Here is a 13,231-nt window from a genome sequence, read left to right on the forward strand (position 1 = left end):
GGGAGGTTTCCCCATGCATACCAGAGTTTGGCCATTCGCCGAACACAGGAAGAATTAGCGGCGGCGACACTGGCAGACGCCGATGAATAGGAGAAGAAGGCAGCTTTGCTGTGGGGTCGCGGGCGTTGAATCGTCAACGACTCTTGCACTCCGACGTCAACAACACCGCCGAAGTTGAAAATTCCATCCCTACCGACGCGTTCCTACACGCTATGATCAGAACTTCTCCTTTGTTTGCGTCCGCGATCAAGGGAAGGGAGGCACCCAACGCCATGGCGCCAACAACAACGTCAGGATCATCTCTCTCCCTCCAGTGTCTAATCGGGATATCATACCTTTTCCTGTCTGCGTGACAGAAGATCAACATTTGGGAGCCATGGGATTGGCACCCCCTCGCTACATACCAACATCCCAGCCTGCCACAACCCCAACCCCAACCCCAACCCCCTCCCACTCTTACCACCTCTGCCCCTCCGTATTTCCTGGACAGACAGGCACAGCAAAGACAATGGGGTGTGGTAAGGTTATTGTCGCGCCCGACTAGCAGAAAGGTCACAGTCGGGAGAATGCCTGGTTGAGCAAGTCCGCCAAAGAGCACGCGACAAGGCTATAGCAGATGGCAAGGATGCTCAGACCGCAGATGCGATAGCCGATGCAGCCGTCCAAGCTGAATTCGGCAACAATACGGATTGGGGGTGGCGGGTGATGCTGGCTTATAAAGCCTATAGCACACAGACCGACCTGAAGAGAGAAGAGGCGGCACCTTTTCGAGCCTCTATCACACAGACCCAGCCACCCCTAGGCTGGCGGCAAACGTGCAAGTGGAGGCCAAAGAGTAGGAGACGAGGGCATCTGGATTGTTGCGATTGCTGGGAGTGATGGAATGAGTTGTTGGGGCTGTATGGTCTTTGGGCCTCGACCCTTTTCTATGCAGTGCAGGGTGGCGCTTCAGGCGGAGTCATTGGCGTGCCTTCCCATAGGTATATAAACACACCGTAGTTAACCAGCTCTGTCTACCATCCGTCCCATTCCTATTCTACGTGACGATACTCGGTTATTTAAGTACATTGCTTCTGCTACCGCTACACTTTTTCTTTTGTCCAAGTACGAGAATTGCCACTATTCACAAGGCAAGGCAAGCAAAGGTCATGTGCGGGCAAAGAAATCATGATGCCCCGTGGAACGTCTAAATCTCTTTAAAGCTTATCTGATGGCCACTATTCACAATAACCGCCAACAACAATAAGAAGAACAACGTCACTATTTTCTCTCTCAACGCATTTGCCGCCCAAGACTGCATGAACAGACAAGCAGAATTTATCCTGAGTTTAGAAAGCCAATAAGACGAGATTACTCTAAGGCTTAGGAAAACTAAAATAAAATAACCTAAACCCTAGTCTAAGCCAGCATAAAGTAACTATGTTGATTCATCTCAGGCGATCGGCGGCCAATTGCTTCAAAGACCACGTGCCGCCATTAGGTCTTCTGCTTGAGTAGCAAGCGACTTCGAAATCAGATTCAGCCGTACAAGACGAATTCGGTAACAACACAGCTTCTGGCTGATCAGTCTTCGCGTTGCGGTCGCTCGGTAGAATGACTGTTAAAGTTTCCGACAAACCTTCACACTTGATCATCATTACTCAGATACTCAAGACAATCTTGTGCTCCCCTACGTTCTTGATCTTCCTCTATCAGATTTTCTGAAGGACTACTATCTCCAGACCATACTGATGACATCCCAAGTCTCAAGTAAACCTCTACCACCGCGAATGCGTCGTCTCGGATGCATTGTACACCAAGACTGAAAGTTTAGGAATGACAGGGATTTGTTGCGTCTTTTGAAGCTTATGTTGGATCACTGCAAAGTTTAACTTCCTTTGTCCAGATCATATGCAAATGAATCACACTCAGATAAGACAAACTTTCCCAGTCCCCATCTATATAAGCCCACACTCTTCCTCTGTATTTCCACTCGACACGCCCAACCTGTCCCTCCGTATTACCACCCGACACAACCTATTTCTCTCTCTGTATCTTCATTCAAAGCATACACCCTTCAAGAACAACCGCCGACCACAAACAAACGCGATGGACCCTTTCCAGAAGCTCCCGGTGGAAATCACCCTCTCCATCATGGAAAACATCTACTCACATACCACCATCTGGCGACTCATTCACGCCTCTCCGACAATGCTGAGTCATTATTCAGCCAACAAACCAGCTCTCTTACGCAAATTCATCGTAAAGTTGATACATACAGGCAAAAACGACGATTTGCTCCAAGATGCCATGGGTATTCTTGGATTTGACGCGACAAAGACTGACGACCAAGCTACGAGACGTCAGTTCGGCCAATATACTGCCAACGAACTTCACAACCCTCTTGATATACCAGCATCTGAGAGGGATCATGCAACTATCGCAAATCTCCATCGCCTTTTTTCTCGTCTAGGACTCTTTATTGAAGATTATATGGGAAAGGCAACGGCCTCGGATCCAGTCATGGAGTATCTCCGTCATCCCCCTGAAATTACCTATACGAACACGAAAAAGAGAGTCACTTTGGACGACTTGTCACCACTCGAGAGGTATCGTCTGTTTCGAGCTTTCCTCAAACATGAGGTCCTCTGCAAGATATTTGACCCTCGGCTGGTAGACTTGAAGCCTCAAACGGAGTGGGGTGAAACGTCCCGTGCTTCATGGGTGCACATGGATTCCAGGCTATATGAGTCTATCCATTGCGTCAATGAGTACGTCGAAGCTTCTTTTGGTGGTCTTTTTGCGCGACTGGCATGGGCGCAGAAACGCCATCCTACTGATTTCTTCAAGTATAGCAAGACAAGGGGCCTCTTGTATCCCGACACAACGACAGTCTCTAGCCTAAGCTATTTTCAAGATCTTCTCCGCACATTCTCATGCCACAACGTGTACGAGTGGTCAGACGGTCGAGGGCTCGACGTCTTAACCCATTTACTGACTCATATGGCCAAAGGTCCTTATGATAGCCCGACTCTACTGCATTGGTTCTGTTCTATCTCAGAAGAATATTCGCCTGACTATCGAGACAAAGTATGGGGCCACTTCCTCCATGACGAACGGCATCTCCATCCGAGGCCATCTGAGCCTAGAGGGGGCTTATCACTGCTCCTGGTCAGCAAGATTTACGAAGACGAAGATCCAGATCATCGAGTGGAGGATGCAGCCACCTTCTCGAATATAAGTTCTACTCGTTTCGGATTCATTGAGAGTAGGATGTATCGACAGCGTGCGTGGATGTTCTGCGATTCTCCGAGATTATATCCTCCGATTCACTTGCACTTCCCAACTAAAAACGTCATTTGTCGCTACTGGAAAGAGGCTATCAACCAGATTTTGATTTCTGAATACAACGAGCGTGATCGAAGGCGATCTGTTGAGTGGCAAGACTATTTTACTGGACGGACCTTTGGAAAGCCACCACATTTTAATGGGGTGGCCATCAAAGGGGGGTTTCCAGAGAACAATGTACAGCATGTACCACCCTTCTTTAATAGCAGTGCTGAGGGGGAGCTGAGTACGTTCTGGCGATTCAAATAATATCTTTGAGAAGTCTCTGTCAATATCCTATTGCACGCTTACTCTTTCCTAAAATATAAGTCTTGCTGCTAGTAATCGAAATGAAACTTCCCAAGTACACACCCACTGATCATGGAATCTATCTACTGTATATAAGTGTCCAGCGAACGGACATCTGGTTCCTATGAACATTTACATCTAGCTTTAAGTGTCTATCATTTCTCTAGTATTACATTGCTTCGGCGTGAGAGAAGTCAGTTGTTCTTAGTTAAACCTTGAAGCTCAGCTACAGTTAGTACAACATCGTCACGAGCGATGCTGTAAGGTTTCCATTCATGTGAAGCCGTAAGCACAATATCACAGTTTGTAATGTTATCGCCTCAAAGGAATGTAAATTTAGGTATCCGCTAGCAGGATAAGGCGACGGTTGTAGGTTATGACTAATATCTTAACTCGATCCTCCAAGAATTGAAATGCCTGAGCTTGGTCCGCCCAGAGGTGAATATTCGTTTTTCTTTCTGAAGTCTATTCCTTGACAGGAATAGGAAGACCACTAAGGCACCCAAAGACCGTTCCGAGAACCGCAGGCGGAAGACTACTGTACATTAGTATTTACAGTATTAAAATTCAAGTTCTAGGAGAGTGATTTACCATCCGATGATGCCGAAGATAAGAGTGGGGTTGGCGATAAGACGTTGAGGGTCAATGCAGTTCCTAAGGCCTTGGATGCCGTTCAGGCAAGTAAGGGGATCAACCTGTCTCTCCTCAACCTTGGCAGGAGTGGCAGCGGCAAGGGCAAGAACGGGGAGAGTGAGGATGACGGAGGCCTTCATGTTGATGGTTTGAGGGGATCTGAAAGAACAGATATGTAAAGTGAATATTGTTTGATAGTGTGGTTGTGAGAGAAGTGTGTGATTGTGAGTGCTGATGATAGATGATTGAAGCAGGACAAACGACGGCTTTTATAGTTTTCTGGGTTCCATGAATTGATCTCCAACCCGGCAAGAGCTAGTTGTGTCTTTGGAAGAACAAATTGGGCACGCCTGTATCTGCCGAGCCTTCCTTGCATCTCAATGAAGCTGAATGTCTTGACGGGACGTCATCAACGGCTGGGAGAACACACGATAGCTACGTAACTGGACATCAGTCGTGAGTCGATGTCTGGGATCCTCACATCCCCTCGACCGGTGATCCAAAGGGAGAGTGACGCCTGAGAATTGAGAAGTGGGCCTGTGTATCCGTTTTGGTGCGGGTGCATAACTTGTCTGGTATGTGATACCTCTACAAGGCAACTATCACGACAGTCAACACAATTCCAAGACCTACATTCAGCTTTGACGTTAGTGGCGCCTGTGCGGGAGATGACACTCTGGGGGAGATTACAACCGTTGATCTGTTGTAGATCAAGGCGCTTCTAAATCCCTTAATTTCCCGCAAGATACCCGAGTTGGAACTAATGCAGATCACTTTAAGGAATAGATGAAGGCTGCACAGACGTTCACTGCTGAAAGATGATACTCCAGGGCTAGACGACCGAAGTGTGAAATTCTCACTTTCACGATTAAACATGACACTTCCAAGATGTCTGTATTCACGCGTCCGTAGGACTGAATGCTTTACGTAAGAAATGAATTGAAGTATAAGTGTAGGATGATCAATTATGTCTTTCCTTTTTCGTATAATATTGCCTTTTGCATCTCGTGATGATGGATCATTTGGCCGGAAGCTACCTACAATAAACTCCATTTGTTAGACACAATACCCCTCGTGGTAGGCCAGCCTCCGGGCTTACAACTGAGACACTGAGCAGCTGGGTTAGAGTGTCTTTGCTTGGTCCAGCCGCACACTGACAAGAACACCCCACACTTGGAAAGAACCGGTGATAGCTAACGGCATTCTGAGTAATGTTGAAAAGGCTTTTTCAAGATACAAGTAGGTTAGTTGGGTATCCTTTTAGTTGGCAGTCATCAGAGTCCCCTAAGAATTAATTATTGAGAGTCCAGGGGACGTAGTAATTTAATCACGTCCTGCAAAATTGAGACAGGCACATAAGCTCCCATTTTGGAGGCTTACTTTATAGAAGATTTCTTCTGTTACTCCCCCGGGGAGTCCTGTCAAATGACCCATGTGCTGATCTCTATGCAACTCCATTCGTAACGTTGAAGATCGACGCTGCGTGTAGATCCTCTTTACTTGACAGCTCAACTTACGAAGAGGGGTATCCCTCCCTTGCCAAGGGATGCATCCCTGGTTGACAACAAACACGATCGTCTCAGAAACCTTCCAGGTCACGCAGCTCAGCTGTCAAGTCTTACATCTCTGATAGCTTCCTGCAGGCCGTCGAAAGAAGACGAGGCGGGGTCTGCCAAGCCGCTTTTGGCCGTTATCTGCCTGGCAAAAACAAGTTCAGATGAGGGACTAGAGTACCGTGTCTTAGAGTTTCCACGGTGAGTGGTCCGGATGTCGGAGTAGCGATGCTCCTTGAATAGCGTTCCGACTTCGCAGCTTGGCAATTCACAGGAGAAAGTTAATCGAGCTACACCTTCGGGATCTACATCGGGCGGCCCGTTGCGAGCGGAACCGTCTTTAGTCACCGTGACGTTATGTTCCGGAGCCATACTCAACTTGATCATGTACAGAAAAGCTTCTATTGTACCAATTATATTGAAAACCCATTCAAACTCATTTGTTGAGCAGTAATTAAATCAGCCTGGCTATCCATTGAACGACGACCAATTGTGCAGCCATGAAAATGGAAGACTCAGACTAGAATAACCAGCCTGTGGATGAATTGGAGATATCAAGATAGGCCTCCTGCGAAGAGTCAATAATTTTCTGCCTTGATCTGGGATTTTTGTTGACTGGAAATGTGATCTGTCGGTTCGGCTTATTTGTTGAAACAGATCCAACTGACGAATCATAAGACGCCGCGCGATCGCCCTCAGCTGACGCTACGAACTGTGGCGTTTGATCATACCTGCAAGTCGCAGCTAAAGAATGTGATAGCGGTGATTGTGACAGCGGAACGGCTGGTATAGGCCCGAACCCTGTAAAAGTTCCGACGAGCTAAGGTCCAATTGGCTAGCTGATGCCTTACACCATAATCGTGCAGGTGCATGGTTTGACCGCAATATGGTCAGAGACAGACTGTGTTAAGTGGAGATACGTCAGTCCCAGTTAGGCTACAGTACAAGTACACCTGCATCTCTTCGCAATCTGATTTGTTAATACGCTGTGTCTTATTTAGGAAGCACTTCTTGATTGACCCATAGGTAGGATGACGTGTTTAGCAATAGGCTAGCATTTCTGCAGTGGCTGGACGCCTCGTGATGCAAGAATCTTGTCTCTGAATAGCAGATGGAATTCAATCTTGTAAGGGCCATCACTCGAGCGGCCAGTACAGATGATTTAATTTGCAGGCAAGGACACGTAGAAGGCTGACTGACCCATCTCGATGAACAAAGCACGTGGGGCAATGACGAAAGGGAGTTCACATAATTTCTCACTTTCACATTGGCTAGATAGTGGTAAGTTAGGCGGTGAAGGATGCATGCGCTGGAGTGATGAGGTTTGAAGGAATTTAGGAAATGCAGAGGCGGGGGTGCTGCAGTCGTGAGGATAAGACTGAGGAGGTACAAAACGCGGGAGAAGTGGAGGAATAGTGGTGACAATGTAGAGAGGAAGATTGATGTTGTGGTCTTACTGCTGAGATAGTGGAGGTTAGAGTAGGCGACTGGTGGGTTTAGATAACAGCATGGGATCTTTTTCGAATTACTTGAAACAGGTGATGGAGCCTCCCCTTTCCCAAGCAATACTTCGAACGACAAACTTTCTCACCAATCCACTAACTTCGACAAGTTGACGGTCTTTGACGTCGCTTCATTAGTCCGAGAAGCAGTTATGTATATGAAAGCATGGTTGTTCCAGCCATTGAAAACCGTACAATTATTGCATTTGGAAGATGTATAGATAGGGGCGCAGGAAACAGGTATGTGTAAGGCGTTAACATGCCTTTATTGTTCTGTAGATACAGGGTAGGCTCAGCAGCTTCTTCAAACAAAAGATGTTAGACACCACGGTCTTGCAAGGGCTAGTGAAGGACAAAATAGTCCACACTGTTTATATTAGTACAACTGGAAGGTGAGTAAAGCGAAGTGTCAGGATGAATAAGGCAGACAGCTATATCGAGGCAAAAAGGTCGTCTTTGTAGCTGGTAATCTAACTTGTGCTGGGTCAAAATGTGGACACCTGGAAACAGCTCATAGGTATGTATCAAGGTCGCGTCGTGAGTTGTGAGCTCGATAATGAGTCGGGATGCCGGAACGTGGCTTCACAATGACCCAGCGAGCCGCCAACCTCAGTGGCTCACAATCTTTGAAATGAACGTGTCCGGGGTCTCCAGTTTATTGGTTGAAGCAGTGGGCCTGAAGTACCATAATAAAGTAGCCTAAGCTCTAGTCCAAGCTTGCATAAAGTGATCAACTTATTTTATCTTATGCTTCTGAAGACCCATTCTTCTGATTCCCTGAGGCAAGGGTTATATCTCCCACTAGTCCAAACGTGGCCCTTCTTGGAAAATATGCACGTCTGGACTTAGCACGATTATTAACAATAGATACAAGAGATTCATTAGGGGTAATCAGTTAACGACTCTAAAGAAAAAACACATTCAACCGTGAGAACCTGGCAACGATTTGGCCTGTCCTTGACAATATACGGTTGCTCGTCAACAGCTTCTAACGATCCACCAGCGCGAGTTCCTCGTCCTGGATCCTTGATGCACTTCGACAGGCTCTTTGTTCAACTCGGTCCACTCTCTTCTTCTCCAGGAACTGGAGTACACCAGCACCTATTGATGACACGAAAGCCAGACAGAGAAACAGTCCAACGGACCAGCCTGGTCGATTGTGACGGTTATAACACCACATGAACAGAGATAAAATGACCTGAAATATCGTGTTCAACAGACTCAAACCAATGACTGTCTGGAGCGTCCAAATTCGAGTTGGCATTGCTCGTCGCCCAGAAGTTGGTGGCTCGGGAATACTGCTTGGCGGACAAGGCAATATCTCCTCTTGACATGAGCTTTCATTAAGCCAAGCCTCCACTTCGACTGGGCCCACATGAGCGGGTATAGAGTCCGATCCAGGGAGCCGAAACCATTCCCGGTATGTCGCGGCGAGCTGGCGCAGGGCGATTATGTCTTGTTTCGTCGTGTACTTGACTGCTTTCCAAAACTCGATGGATCGTCGAGGAGCAAGCCAAAATGCTGGTATGCAGAACAGAGCATTAAGAATCTGCGAATCTATCTCGATCCATTTTTGGCGTGGAGAGTCAATGTCGTCGCAGGTCGGGTGACACATAGCCGGTGCAGCGTTGCAGATTAACAAGAAGATCATCCCTCCCCATGCCACTACGTTGAGGCAGTATACAATGAGAAGGGCTTTGAAGATGGTCATTTGCTGAAGCCAAATTATCGCAGTGGATTTCCAAGAGATCGAAGTACCTGGAACAACTTCGAATTGACTGCGCACGGCATCCTTCGAAGAGGACTTGGCTCGATTGAGCTGCTCCATTGTTTTGGCAACGAAGCTGTAGTCTTCTACTTTACGTAGATGGTGGCTGATAGTCAACGGGTAGCTAGAGGGATGATATAGTGGATCTTTTGGTCGAATATCTGAAGTCGTCAATCAAAAGAGAGGGAGTAGAACCGGTAAATCTTGATATTCATGTGAAAACGTATTGTGGGAGGGAGGAAGGTTTTGCCATTCCATGTCCCGGCTGTCAATCAACCTATAAATAAAGGGTATAGGCTCCACAGCATGCGACCGGCAAGCCCTGGTTTATAGGCATAACCTCTGCATAGCCTAGCCACTATACTAAATTAGGTCCTGTATGCACTGTCTGAGCTTCTGAATCTACTGAGCTAGTCCAAATGAGGGCCGCTCAAGCTCGTTTAACAAGTCAAGTGGTAAGTCCCAAACTTGCATACTTACTAGGCTGCTAATTCGGGCTTGCCAATAAGTCGTGTCAAATCGTGGATTGAATGACTTATTGATTGATTGAGGTAATCTATCCGGCTTCCACTGTTTCTAAGGCTTATTTAGGATCTGTATGGTTAAGTGAAGCTGCGGAAATAACTAATGCATTGTGTTTCCGGGAAACGAGGTGCGTTTACGAGGAGCGAGGTACGTTTACGAGAAGCGAGGTACGTTTCCGGGAAACGAAAAGTTAGTGGGCCCCTAAAAGTAGCAATCCCTAGCAAGTGTAGTTTAGCTAAAAATTTAAGAGCGTACTACTTTTAGGTAGTACAACTTGACACTACAAGTCTTTAAATACGCGTATTATGTAATACTAACCTGGGACCGGCTAAACGATATAGTTATGGAAAACATTTAGCTATCTACAGATATTAGCATTTACAGAGACGTAGTACAAAAAGTCACTTTGATGCAAACCTTTATTGGAAATATGTATTTCTGTTCCTTAACTTACCCAAAGTCCAGACTGGCTCACGTTCTGTGCTTTCCAACAGTATTGCCTCTGCAACACCTGAAGGGAAGTAAATGGTTATCAATCACTTGTTTCGGAAAGGAATATAGCTCGAAAGACTTAACGTCTCAGTCTTTTAGCCATCTACAAGAACACAAGGGCCTGGCGGTAATGCATTGTTGATAATAGTATCTAGGAATACAGACCGAGCTATATAGATATCACAGAAGAATTGAGAATAAGACGTTTAAAATGGTATTTATAAATAGATATTGTCTTAGATATTCATTTCTCTGAACGTCATCTTAATATTATTGTTTCTCTTGAATTTAGTATCAAGTATAATACTATAGCATGCAGAGGTTTAAATTTATATGCGCATTGTGTATTTAGCTTCGCTATAACTTACACAATACGCGGAAGTTTAACACTATACGCGTATCACACATGTATCTAATCGCGACTGAATTTATTACTGCTTGACTCCCAACACCTGTTTCATCTCATCGCTCGAACCACGCTTAGCACAGTCCCTGGCACTGCCCCACGGCCCCTTCAGGTCAGGATCTGCCCCCTTGCTTAGTAGCCACTTGACCCTCTCAACAGCACCCGCCTTGACCGCATTTCCAATTGGGTACAGCTCTTCCAGACTGTGTGTTTCCAGTCTGTGGTTTATGTCACCCCCTGTCTCCAGTAACAGCTCCATGACAGGTATTCTTGACTTGTCGAATTCCACGCTCGGCTCAACACGTACGATGTTGGCAATTGAGCCTTCAGGACAGGCGCCTGCAGCCCAATGAAGCCCCGAACTGGCCATCTTGGCTCCAGCGTTCAGAAGCTTCTGCACCGCTTGAACAGTGCCCTGACTGGCTGCCAGCCAGAGTGTTCGTCCTTCATCATTCTGAGGCCCGACAACGTTGGGATCTGCGCCTTGTTCCAGAAACCAATCGAACAGTGGCTCATTATTACTCCGAAAGATTTCTGGTAGGAGACTCTCTGGAGTATTGACTGTCCAGCCGTGCTCCATAAGAACCTGGAACAAGGCAACCTGTTTAACTGCTGGGGCTTTGAGGACGGCTGGTGGTGTTGCTCGTGTCATCGGTGCTCCAGACTGTAGAAGGAAACGTGAAACGTTGACTTGGCCGTTCTTAAAGGCTTCGTCTAATCCTTTGTAAAGATAGAGTGGTGAGCGAGGTTGAGAGGACACTATTGACTTAACGGTCGATAAGTCACCCTCTCGGCAGGCAGACCGAAAATTGACAAAATCTGGTACATCGGCCTCTAGTCCCACACGAAGCTCCACGTCGCTGGGACACCTGTCAGGAAGGCCGTAGCCCATCTGCTGGTATCTCATCCCCGATATTTGCAGTCCGCGTTGTGCTGCTAATTGCAGCATCTTGGCTTGTTGCAGGTGCTCTGGCGACTTTGACTCAGGACGCATTGCACGCACTAGCTGCCGCCTTTTTTCTTGTTCTTCTGGCGAAAGCTCATTGCCCTCATTCCCTTCTGGTGGCATCTCTCCTTGTTGCTGGGGGTCTTTCTGGTCGGGCAGGGTAGCGTAAGCTAGCAAGCCGGTGGTACTGGGAGTGCCATAACTGCACTTTCTGGCCCGCTCGGCTTGTTGTCGTAACATGGCTAGTTGCGCGCCCCGACCCGCCACCTGCTTGGCATAATGCTCTGCCTGTAATCGCTTTTGTCGTTCTTCGGGCGAAAGCTGGCTGTCTTGTGATGACATTTTGCTTTGTTGCTTCATGTTTGGTTTAGAAGAAGGTGAGCTAAGGACTACGACCTGTAATCGGAGCTGATGCCTGTGCTGACGTAATAATTGTGGAGTAGCCAACAATGATAGATGGCCTGACCTTTAGACGAAAGCGAGTTAAATATAGTTCGATAAACAAGCCTCATTGACAGCTAGTGAACTAGCTTCTATCTAGTGCTAAGTGAATGTATGTACAGTGAAAGTAGGGGAAAGCTCTGTGTCAGCCTGTCAGGGTGACGTCGTAAGACATTGGCCCGATCGTGGTTGCCACAGGGAACTAGCAAGCCGCCAACCTTAGGCTCCCAGTGTATGGTAATGAACGTTTGTTTTGTCCAGTTTATCGGTTGAGAAACTGGGTTGCTCGCACGTGCTATACTCATTCATGTTGAATTGAAGAGCGAACGTTCCTTCGACTTAAAGCATGCTGCCGTATCCAGTCCCTTACATGGGATCACCACAGTTGCATCCAGCTCCTTTGAAGTAGTCGACGGGGTTTTCACCGCCTAGGACCTCAGCATTCTGGTCGCAACAGAAATTGCCATTGACACAGTAGCATCGGTTGTAGTATTCGTATTCATCGGTAGGCGCTTTGTTGGTGGTGTAGTAGGTCCCAGATCCATCAATAACTTTGCAGTTATCCCGAACGTATTAATTCTCATCGTCCCGGCCGCAAATACGCTCCGCCACCCCCTGGTACGGACAGGTGATCTTGTCTGTGTGTGCGTTGCCATCGCTGACGGCACATACGGCGTTTGCGACCCCTACAGGACCGCCTCCTGTAAACAGGCAGGTGTCACCGACAGGGAAGCCGTGAAAGTCGTCGCGTCTCAGTACTGGAGCGACTCCAGCTTGGACAGAAGAAAGGAATATCAGAATGGCGCTGACGGCAAGCATGTTGCTGTATTTGGTAGTGATTGAATATGTATAGTAATAATATGGTGTGATTATTGTGGAGATGAATGGGAGTCGTTCTTGAGAGTTGAGGATGAAGATAAGAGTAATGAGAATATGTCTTCGACGGTGTTCTTTTATACTTGAGCTACAAAAGTCTCGTCGTCTTGACGTAGGAGCTTTCCTTGTAGATAGGTTTCAAGGTCTGACGTAACGACATATTATGCCTGCCTAGAACCTCTGACTCAATCCGTAAAAGGCCATGAACCAGGTATTACGTCCTACGGAAGTATAGGCCATAAGCCATTACGATCGACCTGTCTTTGAACATGCTGCGTTACTTCTTAGAACCTTTGCAGTGCCTTGGCAACCCTATCTCTCCAACAGTCGAGATGTAAGACGCGCTTGGACGTGACCAACCGATGATCACACTAAGCGCAATCTTCGCGAGGCAGAATCGACTCTAGGCATATGTTTTCGTGCACCATGGCATTTGTATCTCACGGTTAGTATTATCCTTGATGACAAACACGT

General features: G+C 47.1%; 4 protein-coding genes across 4 annotated transcripts; 1 reads left to right on the forward strand and 3 right to left on the reverse strand.

The window, feature by feature from the left end:
• Positions 1–2,088: 2,088 nt before the first annotated feature.
• B0J16DRAFT_402137 (uncharacterized protein) lies at positions 2,089–3,576 on the forward strand (the record flags this gene model as incomplete). The annotated part of the gene is made up of 1 exon (XM_046132621.1): positions 2,089–3,576. One exon carries the CDS (start codon positions 2,089–2,091, stop codon positions 3,574–3,576), a length of 1,488 nt encoding a protein of 495 aa, XP_045982045.1.
• A 389-nt stretch (positions 3,577–3,965) lies between these two features.
• B0J16DRAFT_346018 (uncharacterized protein) lies at positions 3,966–4,473 on the reverse strand. The gene is made up of 2 exons (XM_046128362.1): positions 4,207–4,473; positions 3,966–4,150 (listed from the first exon to the last, which is right to left on the reverse strand). The coding sequence occupies exons 1-2, from the start codon at positions 4,386–4,388 to the stop codon at positions 4,081–4,083; spliced, it is 252 nt and encodes an 83-aa protein (XP_045982046.1). The 5' UTR covers positions 4,389–4,473; the 3' UTR covers positions 3,966–4,080.
• Positions 4,474–8,182: 3,709 nt separating this feature from the next.
• B0J16DRAFT_346019 (uncharacterized protein) lies at positions 8,183–9,336 on the reverse strand. The gene has a single exon (XM_046128363.1). The coding sequence runs from the start codon at positions 9,129–9,131 to the stop codon at positions 8,292–8,294; it is 840 nt and encodes a 279-aa protein (XP_045982047.1). The 5' UTR covers positions 9,132–9,336; the 3' UTR covers positions 8,183–8,291.
• Positions 9,337–10,369: 1,033 nt separating this feature from the next.
• Positions 10,370–11,804, reverse strand: B0J16DRAFT_346020 (ankyrin repeat-containing domain protein). The gene has a single exon (XM_046128364.1). It carries the CDS (start codon positions 11,798–11,800, stop codon positions 10,520–10,522), a length of 1,281 nt encoding a protein of 426 aa, XP_045982048.1. The 5' UTR covers positions 11,801–11,804; the 3' UTR covers positions 10,370–10,519.
• Positions 11,805–13,231: the final 1,427 nt, after the last annotated feature.

Source organism: Fusarium flagelliforme, assembly GCF_020744385.1.
Source record: "Fusarium flagelliforme strain FIESC 12 MPI-CAGE-AA-0113 chromosome Unknown B0J16scaffold_5, whole genome shotgun sequence".
Lineage (NCBI taxonomy): Eukaryota > Fungi > Ascomycota > Sordariomycetes > Hypocreales > Nectriaceae > Fusarium > Fusarium flagelliforme.